The sequence below is a fragment of the Theobroma umbraticum genome, unplaced genomic scaffold (genome assembly GCF_002168275.2).
Source record: "Theobroma umbraticum cultivar Fairchild unplaced genomic scaffold, ASM216827v3 scaffold_86.0, whole genome shotgun sequence".
NCBI classification, from domain to species: domain Eukaryota; kingdom Viridiplantae; phylum Streptophyta; class Magnoliopsida; order Malvales; family Malvaceae; genus Theobroma; species Theobroma umbraticum.
Window position 1 is genome coordinate 4,840,642 of NW_018397263.1, and position 18,203 is coordinate 4,858,844.

The following is an 18,203-nucleotide window of genomic DNA, read 5'->3' on the forward strand; positions in this document are numbered from 1 at the left end:
CCTTTTCGATATCAAACCAATGACATTTGAATAAAACTACTCGATTGTTTACACTGAAGTATTCTAACTTAACAATATCAATCAACAAAGCATAAAAGTCATGATCTTAATCATTATAACAACTTCCCAATGAAACACCACTATTCATTGTGAAACAATTTTCTTCACAGTCCAATGTATGGAACTTGTATCTATTCACATAGTAAGCTTTGTAATACATCGCCATACAACCAAGATCGTGCGACATGTCAGCAAGATGAAAATTAATTTAATTCGCATGTTAGGCCACCGACGAGACAGTCACATGCCATATAATTATTTGAAGTGTTATTTTAACAACAATCAATTAGATTAATTACTAATAACATACATATTATTTAAACCAATTTTGGAATGTTGTGCTATGAACTTTCTCTAATTTCTTGTCAAAAATACCAAATAATTCTCTTTTCATCATATCATTGAACATCCTGGAGATGGGAGGAACATATAATGAATTAATACATTAGATATTCATAATTTTCTAAACTTATAAAACCATTAACTTAAATTTACTCATTGTATGGTAGTATCTCCTTGCAATTCATTAGTACATATACTTATGTAGTATAAAACTTATCCTTCTCTAGGTATCGATGTTTCTCGAACTAATCTAAAATTCAACCGAGATGGGTGAAAATTGAAAAACAACCGAATGCATCAACGTCTCCACCATCATCATTTCATGGGACCTAGGTCATTCTTGTTAAGATTATAGTTTTGAAATACATCGAGCAAAACAATGTTATTTCCTCGATGATGTATGCTTCACAAATGGATCCTTCTATAAATGCTTGATTTTTCACTTTTTTTTTTCAAATTACGCATGAACATAAAGATCAACATGATTATTAGATTTTAATTTTAAATACTAAAATAATATGTAAATTACGTGTATGACGCCCAATACCTCTCATAAGGATACATTCATTGATACTGGACCGATCCTCTAACCATAGCTTCGTGTGCTAAGTAGATCGACAAATGCTTTATTGAGTCAAAAAGCTTGGGGTAAAATTCTTCTCTAATTTGCATATGATTTTCACAATTTTTCCTTCCCTTGCACTGATATGATCAAAACCAAGTTCGATTGCACATGTATCATGGAAGAAATGGAAAATCTCAACAATTGCACTCCAAATTGCATTAGGAGCCATATCGCAAAATGCAATTGGGAGCAATCGTTGCATGAAAACGTGACAATCATGACTTTTCATCATGTAAAATTTGCATTCCTACTCATTAACACACTTCGTTATATTAGAGCAAAACCATCTGGTAGTCATAGTTGTTTCACCCAAGCACACACAGCTTTCTTTTGGTCTTTAGTTAAAGTGTATGAGGCTTTCAATATATATAGTTTACCATTATTTGTAATTAAATTCAATTTTGATCGCCTACAACACACCTCCAAATCTTTACAAGCTTTTATATTGTTTTTCATCTTCCCCCGAACATCCATCATCATGTTGAATATATTATTAAAGACATTACACTCAATATGTGTCACATCCAACTTGTAACGAATGAGATTTGTACTCTAATACGGTAACTCCTAAAAAATGCTTTTCTTTATCCAATTATGAGTTTGACTAAAACCCGATAGCTTATGGTCACCAACTTTTACTCCACATGTGATATTAAGAATTGCATCCAATTGATCCAAAATCTCAGCACCAAATAAACGAAGAATTGGAGGATCCCTTTCAACATGTTCTTCAAATTTATCTCTTTGGCAACTAAATGGATAATCCATTAGCAAGAACCGTATATGACAATAAAAAAAAAAGCTTCTTCCCATACTCCAAGATGAAACTTTTCCCATGTTCTATGTAATACGGATATGATAAGCGTCTACGAGTGCTCCACCCAAACAGCATACCATATGCAAGGAAGTCACTAACAGTCCACAAGAGTGTTGCTCGTAAAATAAAATTTTGTTTTGTAAAGGCATTGTACGTGACAACATCTGCCTCCCAAAAAACTTTTAACTCATCTATTAGAGGTCGTAGGAAACCATCTATGTTTTGTCAAAGAATTCTACTTCCCAAGATGATCATATTAAGAAATATGTATCGTTGCTTCATGCACATCCACAGATGTAAGTTATATACGACCAACACTACCGATCAAATAGAGTACGATTTTGTTGCCAGGCCAAATGGACTAAAACCATCAAAACATAAACCAAGTATAACATTGCGAGGCTCAATCACAAAAAAAGGATGATTTGATTAAAGTGTTGTCAAGTCTCAACATCAATAGGATTTCTAAGCACTCCATCATTGGATTGGTGTGTAACATGTCATGTCATGTGTTTTGTGATTATTCTAAACATATAAATTCTCTATAATCTAAGTTCAGTGGAAAGCATCCCAAAATCTTATAAAGAATTTTCTGCTCCGTTCTTCTTTTGATTTATTCGATTTATAATGAGGATGACTACAACATGAACAATAAGACTACTTGGAAGATTTGTTATAAAATAACATACAATTATTCTTACATGAATGAATTTTCAGATAATTGAGCCTAAGTTCCTTTATTTGTATCTTCATTTTATAAAAGCTCTTTGGTAATGCTTCATCTAATGGCAACATCTCCTTCACTAGATGCATCAGACAATTAAAGCATATCTCACTCATATTAAACTCTAACTTCACATTCAATAATTGGGACATAGCTGATAGTTCTGTGTGTTTGGTGCATCTGAACCACAAAGCTAAATCAGCATCATTTAACAATGAAAAGAACGTTGCAACATTTGAATTTGGATCTTCATGAATATCCCCTTCATTTTCATTACCAACATTGGATTGAAAATCCAAGTGTAAAGCATCCATAACCATTTCAACATATGCATTTTCTACTCTAGCACCATAAACTTCTTCTTTGACATGATCATCAACACAACGTCCAAATGATTGTTCCACATGGAATGATCAGCATATTGTGTACACACCGATAAAACCTTTACAAAATTGACGCCCCTGAACTTGATCAGCAATTAAGAACTTGCTATTCAAACACCGAGAGTAAGGACATTTGATCTTATTCCCACTGACATATCTATATTGACAAAAGGCAAATGAAATAATTTTTCAATGCCATACACAAATTCTATCCTAAGATATCCACTTGAATGCAATCAAGAATACATCTAAATCCAAGCTTACTCCATTCTGAAAACATATAAAGGACAAATGATGTTGTCCATAATAAGAGACCCTAATTTGATTATTAATTAATTACTAGAATTAGTCATATAATCAAAGGAATTTTGTCACATTCATCATAGATTTTATATATATTATTTTTGTTAATGTAAATCAATAAAATTCTGTATATATACTACATCAAATTTATCATTATATAAATAATATTATAATATATATAATATTATCATTTTTGTTATTGTCAATCAATAAAAATTATGTATATATATTAGATAAAATTTATCATTATTTTTTTGAAAAGTTTCAAATTTATCATTATATATATAATTTATATACATATATATGTCTCTAAATTTCCTTATTGTACATTATTATATATTTAATATATTATATATATAATATCCATATAATTTTTTTTTGTAAATCAATAAAAAATAATGGATATATAGTTCATCAAATTTATCATTAATTATATATATTATATTATATTATATTATATATATTACTTTTGTTATTGTAATTCAATAAAATTATATATATATATAGGACATCAAATTTATCATTATATATAATTTATATGCATACATATATATATGTATGTATATAATTTTTCTTATTGTACATTATTATATGTTTAATATATTATCTATATAATTTTCATATAATTTTTGTTTTTGTAAATCAATAAAAATAATTGATATATATTTTATCAAATTTATCATTATTTTTTTTTGAAAAGCTTCTAATTTATCATTATATATAATTTATATACATACATATATATATGTATATAATTTTTCTTATTGTACATCATTATATATTTAATATATTATATATAATTTTCATATAATTTTTGCTTTTGTAAATCAATAACACTAATGGATACATATTTCATCAAATTTATTAGTAATTATATATATTATATATTTATATATATATATTACTTTTGTGATTGTAATTCAATAAAATTGTATATATAATTTTTGTTATTGTACATCATTATATATTTCGGGTATTATATATATATATATATAATTTTCATATAATTTTTATTTTTGTAAATCAATAAAAATTATATATATATATTACATCAAATTTATCATTATATATTTAATATATATTATAAAAGTTTTGTTATTGTAAATAAATAAAAATTATGTATACATAGTATATCAAATTTATCATGAAATTATAACTTTTTATTGTAAATTTTAATCAAAATTATTATATTGTAATATTTTTTAAAAAATGAATGTGACCAAATTCTTTTTGTTCAAACTAGGTATATCTACTATTAAATCAAATACTCAATATATGCGTTGGGGTTAATACTAGGAAATTATTTTGATGAGCTAAAATTTCAATGTTAACTTTCATGAATAGAGACGTGTAACTTTGATATTGCATTTGCTATGCAACAGGAACAGTCAATTAAATTCAACAACCACAATACTTTACAGCTCAAAGTCAATTAACAAGCAACATCATTCAAAAAATTATATGCTCAGGGATTTCACACAACAACAAATATAACAGCATCCACAATCCAAAAAAAAAAATGGCAACATCTTCCATCTTCTAATCAAGCAACACACTTAATAACAACGACAACAACTTCTAGTCACTAAACAAGAAAAAGAAAACAAGCGTCAATTAAATTCAACAATCGCAATCCCCCTCACTTCACAGTCAATTAACAAACAACTTCATCAAAAAAACTTTCATGCTCAAGGATTTTACAGAACAACAAAAATAATAGCAACCACAATCCAAAAAAAAAAAACTTGGCAATAGCTTCCAGCTTCCACTCAAGCAACCTACTCAACGACAACAATTTCCAATCAATAAACAAGCACAAAAAACAACATGCTTCAATTAAATTTAGCAATCATAATCCCCCATACTCTATAATCAATTAACAAGCAACTCCATCAAGAAAAATTACATGCTCAAGTATTTCACAAAATAATATAAATAACAGCAACCATAATAAAAAAAATGACAACAACATCTAGCTTCCAGTCAAGCAATGCCTTCATAACAGCAACCGAAATATCAACCAATCACACAGTCATTTAACATTCTCAAGCTCAAAAATAATAGGAACCAATCCTACAATCCTACAACCCTACAAAATAACAACCACAATACAACCAACAATAGCAACGGTAGATTATTACATGGTAAAACAACACAAATAATAACAAAAAAAACCCACAAACTTATGCTTACTTGCTGGTGGACTGAGAGGGGCAAGCTTGGCTTAAATTGAACAAGGTTGGGCAAGGGAGAACCTCTACAGGGCATGGCTCGAGATGAGAGAAAGAGGCTCGACGGTATGACTGAGCATGGCAAAAACTCTTCCATGGCATAACTCGGGACAGGAAAAGAAAGGCTTGATTGTATGGCTTAGCATGAGATAACCTTCACAAGGCAAGGTAAGGCTTAGGATGGGACAACCTCCGTAGGGCACGGCTTGAGACAAGAAAGGAAAAGCTTCATGGCACAGAAGAGGCTCATGGCATGGGATCGACAACACAAGAGAGGCTCGATGGTAAAGATTTGCATGGGAAAGGGTTGAAACGGCAATGGGTAACGACGAGTTGGCACCAAAGGCATGGATGAGGCAAACTAAGCATAAACATATTATTTATGTTTACTAATGAAAATTCTGTTGGTAATATTAATTTTTATTTTTGACAGAATTTTCATCAACAATTTCATCGATAAACACTTGAAAAAGACCATTGCTAATACCAACAAAAATTTCGTCAGTAATTCTGTAACTAAATTGATATTCATGCTAACTGAAATTCTATTGATAAATTTCATCGATAAATGCCATTGGTGTGAAGTTACCAACCACTAAATTCAGTTAGTAATTTTAGTGCCTTTTAACTTATTTTGGCACTAAAGTTATTACTGACTAAAATAATTCTGTTAGTAAATTTCGTTTGTGTTAGGTCTGTAATCCGTCAGTAATATTCACAAGTCCTTTCTGTTAGTATTTGCTAACGAATTGTATTCCGTCAAAAAAACCTTGCTCTCTAGTAGTGATGGTTATTAAAATCACAAAAAGCTTATTTCCTAAGGTAGAAAGAAACTCTAAATTGTTTGCATTAATATATTTTTATGTTTATGACATGCATAGTACTCCATCTATTGGTGGAAAGAAATATTTCGTAACATTTATAAGTGATTTCTCTAGATATTACTATGTTTAGTTATTGCATGTTGAAGATGGAAGTAATGAAGAAGTTTTGAATCTATAAAAATTAAATTGACTTGCATTGTGAATTGCTTGTCAAATGTTTACAAAGTCATACATGAGGTGAATATTATGGTCCTAAATATTTCAAATCCACTGGTATTATTCATGAGATTACTACTCCATACGCGCTCAATGGTGAATCTAGGATTTTGCATGAAAGGTGGTTAAAGGATAATCATACAAGGTCATGGATTAAGACAATGATTTGATTCAGAGCAAAAATTTATCACTTTTGAAATAAAATTAAATTATAATATAAAATTTCATTAAAATTTTAAATATAAGTTTTCAGATTCACTAATATAAATAGATATAAAGCAAAAAAAAAATTAACATTAGATTTTCATATTAATTATTGTAAGCTATTAAGCGTTGTATTTTTGACATAGAACCATAGTAGATTATATACAATATTACAAAATATTCTAGTAAAATTATGTTAAGTGTTCAAACTCTAGTCTATCCAATTATTCAGGAAAATACATGCTAAAGCCAAATCCTCCAATACATATTAATAGTCATTTGGTTTGGAGAGAAAAAAAGAGAAAAAAAATTGTTCGGAAGAAAAGGTTTCTCTAATTTGATGAATGATAATTGTTTTGATTGATTCATAAAAAATAGAATAAGAGAAAGGGTTAAATACTCCAATACATATTAATAGATATTTGGTTTGGAGAGAAAAAAGAGTAAAAAACTATTTGAATGATTCATGAAAAACAAAGAATAGGAGAAAGGGATTTTTTAATTTGATGAATGATAATTGTTTGATTGATTCACAAAAAAAAAAAGAGGAATGATTTTTCAATTTGATGAAGGGTTTTTCTAATTTCATGAATGATAATTGTTTGATTGATTTATAAAAAGAGAGAGAGAGAGAGAAATGATTTTTTTGATTTGATGAAAGGTTTTTTTGATTACATAAATGATAATTATTTGATTGATTCAAAAAGAAATAAAGAAAAGGTTTTTCCAATTTAATGAATGGGAAGCCTCCAAAAGATTTAAAAAAGAAAAACAGTGGATAAAAGAAAAAAAATTCTAGCCAGCCAAAAAGGAAAGGTAAAAAAGGAAAAAAATTCTAAAATTTGAGCTCAAGAGGAATTGAACCGAAACCAATTAATGGTTTTGCTAAAAAATTTATGACTATTCAAAAAATAGTTATTTGATTTAATTATTAGGGCTGGCAAACAAACATATCTTAAATTTTATATGTATGTGTACACACAAATTTCTCGTCGAAATTTCTTAAGTTGAAAATTATGAGACAAATACAAATATTTGATAATAAAAGTGATAATCTCTGAAAATTTTTTTGATTAATTTCTTCACGTCGTCTTCAAGAGTTATGAACTCGGACTTAGTCTTGATCATGAACTTTGCTTAATCTTTGCTTTAAGGGTTCACGACTTAATCTTGATCACGAATGCTTGATATCTTCGCTTCAATGGTCTTTACGACTTGATCTTGATCACGAACACTTGGTATCTTGATCACGAACTTCATTGCCGTTTGATCTTGATCACAAACATCATTGCCGCATGATCTTGATTATGAGCTTCGTTGCCACTTGATCTTGATCGTGAACCTCACTGTTGCTTAATCTTTACTTTAAAAATCTTCTACTCTTCTTGATCTCTGAAATACTCTTAATCTTCGAATACCCCCCAATCTTCGAATGCTTATGAATGAATCAAAATTGCTTAGAGGAGCCATCTATTTATAATGCTAGGTGGGAGACTTTGATGAGAATGTAGTCTCTTTGAATTGTCTCTAAATTATTTTAATTTATTTATAGATAAATTATGATGATTCATTAAAAGTATTTTGTTTGACCGAACTTTGAGTCCTTAAATTTTTGTTGGCCGAAGTTAGGTATTGTCTCTAAATTATCTTAATTTATTTAGAGATAAAAAATAATCCAATTTGATTTTTATCTCTAAATTAATATAATTATTAGAGATAAATTAAATGATCAATAATTAAATTTTTATTGGTCAAAAATATGAATATTATTTCTAAATTACCTTAATTTATTTAGAGATGAATTGGATGATCAATAATTAAATTTTGGTTGGTCTAATTTAAATATTATCTTCAAATTATCTCAAGAGATAAATATATGACACATAAGTGAATTGTTTCAATTATATGTCTTTGAAATAATCCAACCAATATATTAATTATTTTATAATTAATTACATGCTTATAACATTATCAAGTCCAAGTGACGACACGTAATTGACTTATAATTTTTCTCCTTTTACAGTATGATAATAAAAAAAATTAAAAACTAATGATGGCAGTCGCCACCCCTATCCTTCCATCCCTGTATGCACCAAAACAAAATGGTGTAACGAAACGTAAGATTCGAGTTCTTATGAAAGTGGTCAATACTTTGCTTTTTAATTAAAGTTTGAGAAAAGGATTTTGGGCAAAGCCTTATTAACGGTTTGCCATATATTAAATAGAATCTCAAATAAAAGGAGTAAAACTATTCCGAATAAGCTATGGAAAAGAGGAAAATTAAACCTTTATTATTCAAGAGTTTTGGAATGTCGAACCATAGTAAAAGTTTCAAAGCAAAAAAAAAAAAAGAAAATTGAGTGAAAGAAGAATTGAATGTATATTCATTATTTAAGAAATTAATCTCTTGATCTGACACCTTCAAATTTGAAATATTCATCATTGAACAAAAAATTTACTTTTTAATACATTCTTTTCAATCAAGAAAAATTTCTTAAACTGTTGAAAAAAAAAAGAGTATGATAAATATAGACTTTACATCAAGAAAGAAGTTTATGGTTTTTAAAGTAGATACAGGTTCAAATTTTTAGGCCTTTAAATCAAAATTTTTTATACTTGTTTTTATTAAGGTTTAAAAGGAACAATAAATAGTTTTTTTTTAAAAAAAAGAATATTCTTAAATTAAAAAAATATATAAAAGGTATTTATATTTTAAAATATGTATGCAGTATTAGCTCTAATTTTTTTAATTATTGACTAATAGTATTAATAGGGATCAAAAACATTATTTTAAAATAAGAGGACTAAAGTATTCTTTTGAAGTGTTTTGAAGGCACTTTTTGGATTTTATCCAATTGGTGCACTATCTCACCTCATATTTTCACTATCCAAAGTTGCAAACAATATTAAGATAATATATAAATTATTTAGTTAAAGTTATAATATAATACTATTACCTAATTAAATTACAATACTTAAATAAAGTTAAACTATGAATAGGATTCACTTTATATATTATTCATTTTTGTAAGATTTTCTTTCATTCTAACCAAATGAAATCTTATCACCTTCGAAAAATTATTCTTCTAAGTTTTCAAAAAAAGAATGTGTCAAAAAGTTTATTATGGGAAAGGATAATGTCTCCCACTCAGATAAGATAAATCTTATTATTCCATTAAAGATTATATTCTTTAACGAGATTGAGATGGTCCAATTAAGACTCAATCTCTTTTTAAGAAGAAGAGCCAATATGAAGTCAATATGGTACTCTAATTAACGACATAAGCTTGAACTTTCCACTCTTTTCTATCTACTACATCGTCAGGGACAACTCTTTAGTTTTCACTCTAAAAAATAAAGTCTGAGATTAAAAACTCTCTTCTTCGCTACTAAAAGGTAATGGAAATATTCACTGTTTCATCTCAAAACGATTAATACATAATAAAATTAATTTATGATTAAAATGTTAATGGCCTTAAATTGAATAGACGGGTAGATGGGAATTTAATTAAAAAAAGAAAAATAATATGAGCAAATCGTAAATTTTTTTAAATACATATATATATATATATATCAATCTATAATGAAAAGTAACGAACATCTTCATTGCTGTCCTTTTGCCAGCGCACAATATATATATATATATATATATGATTAATGTATTAAATGACTATCTTAAGTGGCATCTTTTGCCTTTGCCATCTAGCTAATGGAATCTTATTTTATTATAAATGGTACATTAATTAAACCTTATAATAGAGTCTAGTGGCACTTGTTAGCAAAATCAATAAAACCCACAAAAAAGAAAATCTTAAAATCCTGGATGCTTGATGATTGGTAATTGTATCCTCTTTCTTTCTTTGTGTTTTTTCTGTAGAATTACAGGAAATATTACACGATACGAATGAAAAATGGAAAAAGAAAATGTAAACCCTGTCCTTGCTTTAGTGTTTTTCTTGTCGAATAAAGTTTACAAGTAAATAAGCTATTCAATTCCTTAAATTAAGATGACATATGCGTTGCTTTGCACCCATCCTGACTGAACGAGCCTTTGAAGAAGGTATAGGTAGTGCATTTCATAATTAACATAAAGAAAGATTACCGACTATAATTCTTAACACAATACAACCTAGTTGTTGTCGAAATTATTATATGTTAATAATTTCTCCTCTCTCTATGCTTTTCTTAATTGAATTAATTTTTTTGAATTTGTTCTTTTTCATCTCAACAGAAGAAATAATCCCAAGGAACAAAACGCCAAACCCCCGATGGTAAGGCAAAGCAAATCCAGTGTCCCTTCCCTTCTCAACTTCTCTTCTTTCCTTGCTCTTTTCCTTTCCGAAAACTTTAGAAATCCCTTCTTCCTTTCCGCTTCCCTCCTTTTTCCTTTTCCTCTTTCACCGTCCAAGCCCTTCTTCAAAATTACCGAGCTGTCCCTCCCATTCAAAAACATCCCATCCATGTCCTCCACCTGCAAACTCACCTCCGTCAAGTGCATTTCCCCTCTCGCCGACACCCCGCACGTAACCACCACGCCGCACTGCACCAACTCAGTCGCCGTCTCACTCTCCCCACCGGCCACCACAGCCGCGAACTTCACCTGCAACTCCCCGCTCAGCCAGTGCCGGTGTACTGCCACCGGTCTTTGACTCGAGATATTCATCGCCCGTTTTCCTATCGGGTCGATCAAGATCCAGCTCAACTCCATGTCTTCCTCCAGATCTCGACAAGTGTCCTCCGTATCCGGGTGTGGTATCCGGGTCGAAACTGCTTCTTTAGGATCCAATAAATCGACCCGAAACGGTGAGCATTTGAACCAAGCGGTTACCGTTTCGGTTTCGACGACTTTGCTAAAAATCAGTTCTTTCTTGTAATAAATATCAACGGCTGAGATTAATTCTGATGGAAGGTCAGACGTTTCCGACGGGTTTCCGAAACACGCGGGTTCAGTGTCTAATGGGAAGGCGTCTGAGAAAAAGGAGCGGGAACCGTTGGGGAAGTGAGAGATGACGTGGCGAACACGTGGATAGGTAGTGGAAGGCCACATGGAGTGACAAATGTTGGTCCAGAGGTTTTCCTGTGACGTGAGTGCACGGAGGTCAGTGGAGGCGCAGGAGGCGGATGCGAGAGTTGGGCCGTCAAGTCGGGTCAATATGTGGGTCTCTATGATGTCTGGATGGAGGGTGGAGATTGTTGCTGTGGTGTTCTGACCAACGATGGTGATGTAGGGGGAGCAGAGTGCCGCTGGTGGTGGCGAAGTACAGGAACCGACCATGGTGTTAACGTTCTTTTGTTTTGAAAGAAGCGGTTTTTTTTTTGGGTGTTTGGAGCGGAGAATTTGCGGTTTGAGGCTTATATAGTAGTAACTTGAGGATGGCAGTCCAAGAATTTGGTAAATGCCCTTTCCTTTGCATTTAATGACGAAAGTGCCATTTAAAAGTTTAACTATTAGCGCATTACAGCTAATTTTTAATGCAAGGAATCTCCTCTGTTTAAAGCAAAGCATTCCACACATTTATTAAAATGTTCAGTATTTTATAATATAATATAATTATAAAAAAATAATATTATAATATTTAATATATAAATAAATTAATAATTAAAATATAAAAGATATAACATCAAAGTATTTAATTTATAATTACTTTATTAAGAATGTAATATTAATTTTTAAAATTTTTTTATTTATTAAAATATAAATTTAATATATTTATATTTTTTTATTATTAATTTTTATATAATATCATCTCTTAAATATATTTTTAATATCATATATTTTATTTTTATTTTTTATTATAATTTTTTATTTTTATTTTTTAATATAATTTTTTTATATTATATATTTTAATTTAATTTTTAAAAAAATTTGATTTTATTGATAGTCATCGTGACTACTACGAATAATAAAAATACATCCTTCGAAATCTATAAAAAAAAGTTATAACATTGTAAAATATTTTTAACAAAGTAATAAAATAAAAGTATAAAAATGTCTTTAATAACATTGTAAAGTACAATGCAATCTAATTACATTGGTTTTAAACCGCAATTACATTATATGCATTAACTATAATATGATCGTATTATAATTTTACATTGCAATACAAAACAAACTCTAAAATATAAATTAATTAGATACATTGTGGAGGATACGCTCCTACTTTCTTCATTCCAAACACTACTTAGTAAAGTTTGGCACGAGAGATACGTACTCATATTTTTAACAATGTGTCTAATTATATTATATTTTAACATATATTTTGAAGATTAAAATAATTTATAATTATAATACAATCACATTATAGTTAATGAATGTAATGTGATTATATTGAAGCTAATGTAATCTCCAATTATAGAAAAAAAGTAACTTTCTTTTTACAAATGGATTTAATATGATTACAATAAGCAAAAAGAATGTCATTCCCTTCATTACGGAGGGAACGTAACTTCCCTTTTGCAAAATAAAAGTCACATTTTTTTCCCAAACCATCTTACCGCGGCCAAGCCTTTCTTCTATTTTCTATTCTTCTTCTTCTTCTGGTTGCCACTAGTAGGAATCCTAGCCGCTCACTCTAGCTTATTTGGTTTCATTTTAATCTGGGTTGTAATTGATGCTTAATGGGAATCCCTTCATCATTGATCTTTCATTACAAATTATTTCCCCTGTTTCCTTTTGTTTTCCAACTCTTAATTTATTTGTTGTAAATCCTTCATTGTTGAGCCGGTTGAGTTTTTTTTGTTTTATTGTGTGTTTCTAGTTTTTTTTTTTTCCTGGTTGATGAGTAAGTCTGAGATACCCAAAACAGCAAGGGAAATTTGATTCTTATGTATAGATTGGTTGATTACCATTTGGACAAAGATTTTGGAATGTTTTACTAGATTAAGGTATAGCAAAACAAACTCTTCATATAATGAACTAAGAGTGAATGATTGTTCCCTCTTTTTCTTTAATTTAAAGTTTAATTTTTCAAAAAAAAATAAATGCAACTTCGAGAGAGCATAATTGATGAAATGGAAAACCCATTTTAGCAATGCAAACCATTAGGTTTTGAGTAACTTCATCCATACATGATAGATTCCTAACAAATTCTTGTCCTCTTTCTTTTTTTTTTTTTTTGCAAGAATGATTTCAAGCAATCAAAATCCACAATGGTTTTTTTTAAAAATAATATATTGATTGTTAATTTTTTTTATATAAGAGTAATTTGTAAATTAATATTATATTTTTAGTAAAGTATCCAACAATTATATTCCTTACAATAACCATTTTATCATGTATACGAAATACTATATGTTATATTTCTAATAATTACATTCTCAATAATTACATATTTAGCGTTCATATTCTTAGTAAAATACCAAACGTCATTTTAATGTGATTGCATTGTAAGATATAAAAAAATCATAAATCATTAAAAAAAACAAAATAAACACATGTTATTTTCATGATATTTGTTAAAAACTAACTGTTTTGTTTTCCATTTGTGAAGGCACATGCAAGTTTAAATTAAAAAAAATTAAAACTAATACTTGTATGATTTAAAAATTCTAGAAAGAGCTACAAATGCATAATTTATTCCAAAGTTTTAATTCAATAACGTTTTGATCCCTGAGGATACTTTTGCTGCTTTGATGAAGATGTAGATGGCCCTGAGATTTGAGATGGCGGTTGAAAGAAGCCAATTAAAGTGAAATTGCGTAATTTAATTCAAAGTTTTACTTCAATAATGTTTTGATCCCTAAGTTTGACTGTTTTGATATAATATTTGTCATCATCTTTAGTTGTTTATTTAATTTGTTAATAAAAATCAAGTTGTCAAAATTATATAGTTTGCTATTGATGTAACATTATTTATTTTATGTGTACAAAGATATATTTTAAACAACGGTAGAAGTAAAGTCACATCATTTTAGGTATTTTTATTTATTTATTTTTTCTCCTGATGGAACCTTCTGCAGCACCTATATTCCATTAGTCAAGGAAAAACGTAATGATGCAAGCATTCATCAATCAAACAATGGCAATTTCAAGATAAAAGATGAGCCATTCTGATTTCTGAGTTGAAACATCATTTTCATTTGTCTTGTAAATTGAATCTTTCTGCTTGACGTTTTCTCAGCTATTCCAATATCGTTTATTAGACAGCATTAGTTTAAGATAAGAGTCAAGAAAACATTAGAAATAACAAGGATTAGCGTTGAAGCAAAAGAGATGCAGCAGCCAACTTGGGCACATGGAAATATATAGGCTGTGGGGGAATTCTTTAGTGATTAATAATTATATAAACAAGAAATAACTTAATGAGGCAACCTGATTGTTTTATTCAATTACTTTTTATTGGGATTGACATCCAAGAAATAGTTTTGCTTTTGACTATTTAGTTTAATTTTACCTAAAAACCAATTAACCAAGAGATGATAATCGAAAGTGCTACAAGGGAGATTAAAATACAATTTTTGTTGCATGGTTCCGTACGGCCGGCGGCTTTAATTAGTAGGGAGGATGGGAAACCATGTCCAGCGGTTGGTGATGCATCCCGGTGAGTGAAAGGATAGACATCAAAAATTTTTATTTTAATTGAAAGAAGAGGATTTAAATTTAATTTTTTAAATAAAAAATTATTTATTAATTAATAAATTAAATGATCGGATGTTGATAAAGATCAAAATTAGGATATACCAAGTGTCAATTAGATTTGATGATTAAAGAAATACGTTTTAACACTCTCGCACCTAATATCTAATTAATTAATCGGCGGCGACACTGGTCAACTCTAGTGGCGTTTGAGAGATCGGATTAGGTACTTTTAATCCAATCTCTCAGCCGTGGAATATATATCTGTGACGTGGAGTGATTTTGCATTTTGGCTTTCACCATCGGAAGGTGACAATTATTTGCTTTACTTAATTGGAAATTGATGCTGACATTCCTTTATTGTTAAAAAAGAAAAAAAAAGGATAATGGAATTCAATCCGCCGGGCAATGCAAACGAGCCTACTACTCTTAAGGATGCTAATTTTGTTTTGAATACTAGGTTGGATAAAAAATTCACAAATCAATCTTCGAGTAACATCAACAACGTAAATAGCATTTGATATGAAGATTATTTTTTTATATTTTTTATAATATGTTCAATTAATATATATTATATTTATTTTAAAATAAATTAACTTAATATAAAATTGTAATGCAATTATATTTCAACTAATGATTGTATTGAAAAATCAATACAATCTCATATTGCAACTTGCCCTATAATATTATCAAACTTGATTTGATATTTTTACCCGTTCTTAATTAGAAAAACTATACCGAAAATCCCTTTTTAATATAACTTACTTTTTTTATTTGATATTTTCAAATTTTGTCAAGTAGGAAAAAAAAGTCTTGTACGGTAGATCAACCATTCAATATAATAATTTTTTATGAATTTACATATTTTAGTAATAAATATAATCAAGTAAAACATTAACAGTTCATATAAGAAAACAGAAAAATCAATCAATAAAATTCCAAATTTTAAATCTTATCATTTTAAAAATTAAAAAATACAAAAAATTTTAATTTTTTAAAAAAATTCTATAAAATTTTCAAAAACATAAAAAAATTTTATTTTTAGAAATTCTAATTTTTTTTTGGAAAACCCAAAAATAATTTTTAATTGTTTTAAAAATTCTAGAACAATAAAAATAGGAATAATTTTTCTTTTTAAGAAATTATAAAATATTAGAAAATCCATGAAATAAAAAATATATTTAGAATTTTTGAAAAAATAGGTTACACTTTTTATGCTCATAATTTTTAAACTTATAAAAATTATTTCCTCTATGTAATTTTTAATAAACTATTAAAAATAAAAAATATTTCATTTTTACTTTCAGATTTTTTTTTTCAAAGAGAAATCTTTTATGTGTTTTTTTACTTTTCTTTACAAAAAATAATTATTACCTTTTTTAAATTTTTGAATTTTTCAAAATAATAATAATAACAATATGTTTTAAAATTTTCAAAAGTGCTAACAAATAAATAATTATTTTCCAAATAATATTAACGTGGATTTGTTGTTTCTGATGCTTGTTTATTTTTTGAAACATTTATTTAAGAGATAATACCATATAAAAATTTATAATAAAAAATATATAAGTATATTAAACTTCCATTTTAATACATAGGGTTAATTTGAAAACCAAACACTGCATTCCTTACAATGTGCTTGCATAGTTCAATCTCTCGTAAACTTCATTGCTTCCATAGTTCATAGATAATATCAAATAATAAATAATAAACTTATGAATATTTTATTTTTGGTGAATAGTAATCTATATTAACAAATTGTTGTACAATTTAATTAGCATTTCATAAACATAATCATCCGAGTTACTCAGGCTTGACTAGGTGAATTTATCCCTGTCTTTGGTTGAAATTTGCATAAGCATTGAGATTATTGTTGATGATTAATAAGTTGAAAAACGGTGATATGATTAGCCAGTCTAGTGAAGAGAAATTTTTTTTTTAAAAAAAAACTCTAGTTCAACATGTGTATGTTGCGTCACAACACTTAAAAATAAGGTTCATCCATCATTTTAAAGAATTAATTAAACTAATATATCTAAAGCCCTAACTTTTTGACTTTTGTCATTTTAGCTCACATCATTCAGTTTTCTCTTCGTTTTTAGGTCAAAAAATTCGCACTCTACATTGATTGTCACAGTCTTCATGCACCTCATAAAATTTTTTTTTTCAAACAATGAAAAAAACCTCTCAGAGGATTACAGACTTCTTTAATTCGTGTTATATTAGAATTTTAAAGTGCGCAATATAAGGTTTGTTTGATCTCCAACTTTCTGTAAAAAGGTGTCTTTTGAATAAACATGTTTTAAAAATTAATACACTATAGAATTAATAAATGGTGTTTTTCAACAAAAATTATTTATTAATTTTTGATAAATTTCTACGACGGTGCAAGAGCAATTATTTTTCTCCAACCACTAGGAGTTGTTGGTCTTCAACAAGTATCAATTAATTGTATTTAATGTGCGAAAATTAAAGTTTAAACCATTATTGAACCAACATGACATGATATCGCAATATGCGTACTGGTTTTCTTGACCTTAGAGCTTACATGATGTAATTAGACCACTTGAAAATAGAAACAAGCCTAAAACAAAAAGCATGGGCTGAGGTAAGGCCACGAAAAAGTATAGCATGGAAAACGAATCCCCAAAATGACACTCAAATCACGACGAGTGGAAAACGAATTCCCGAAAAATGTCCTGGCGGTGATGCTTTTTCTGCTTTCGTCTCGTCTTTTTGTTCCTTCATTTATATTTGGAGGTTAGGCCACTCGTTCGTGTCTCATTCACTTGCTCAATGCTTTCAAACTTTATTTATCATACATACTTAATGGAACTTCATCTAATCCTTAATTTATTAAAACAACTGATCAAATGGGACTAGTAATTGCTTTTTCTTT

The 18,203-nt window shown here is 28.5% G+C and overlaps 1 protein-coding gene across 1 annotated transcript; it reads right to left on the reverse strand.

The window, feature by feature from the left end:
* Positions 1-10,573: 10,573 nt before the first annotated feature.
* LOC110420603 (F-box family protein) lies at positions 10,574-12,042 on the reverse strand. The gene has a single exon (XM_021433981.2). The coding sequence runs from the start codon at positions 12,002-12,004 to the stop codon at positions 10,949-10,951; it is 1,056 nt and encodes a 351-aa protein (XP_021289656.2). The 5' UTR covers positions 12,005-12,042; the 3' UTR covers positions 10,574-10,948.
* Positions 12,043-18,203: the final 6,161 nt, after the last annotated feature.

What these genes read in the sequence shown, in the direction of transcription:
- LOC110420603 (XM_021433981.2), bottom strand. Translation starts at nt 12,004, where the DNA reads ATGGTCGGTTCCTGTACTTCGCCACCACCAGCGGCACTCTGCTCCCCC.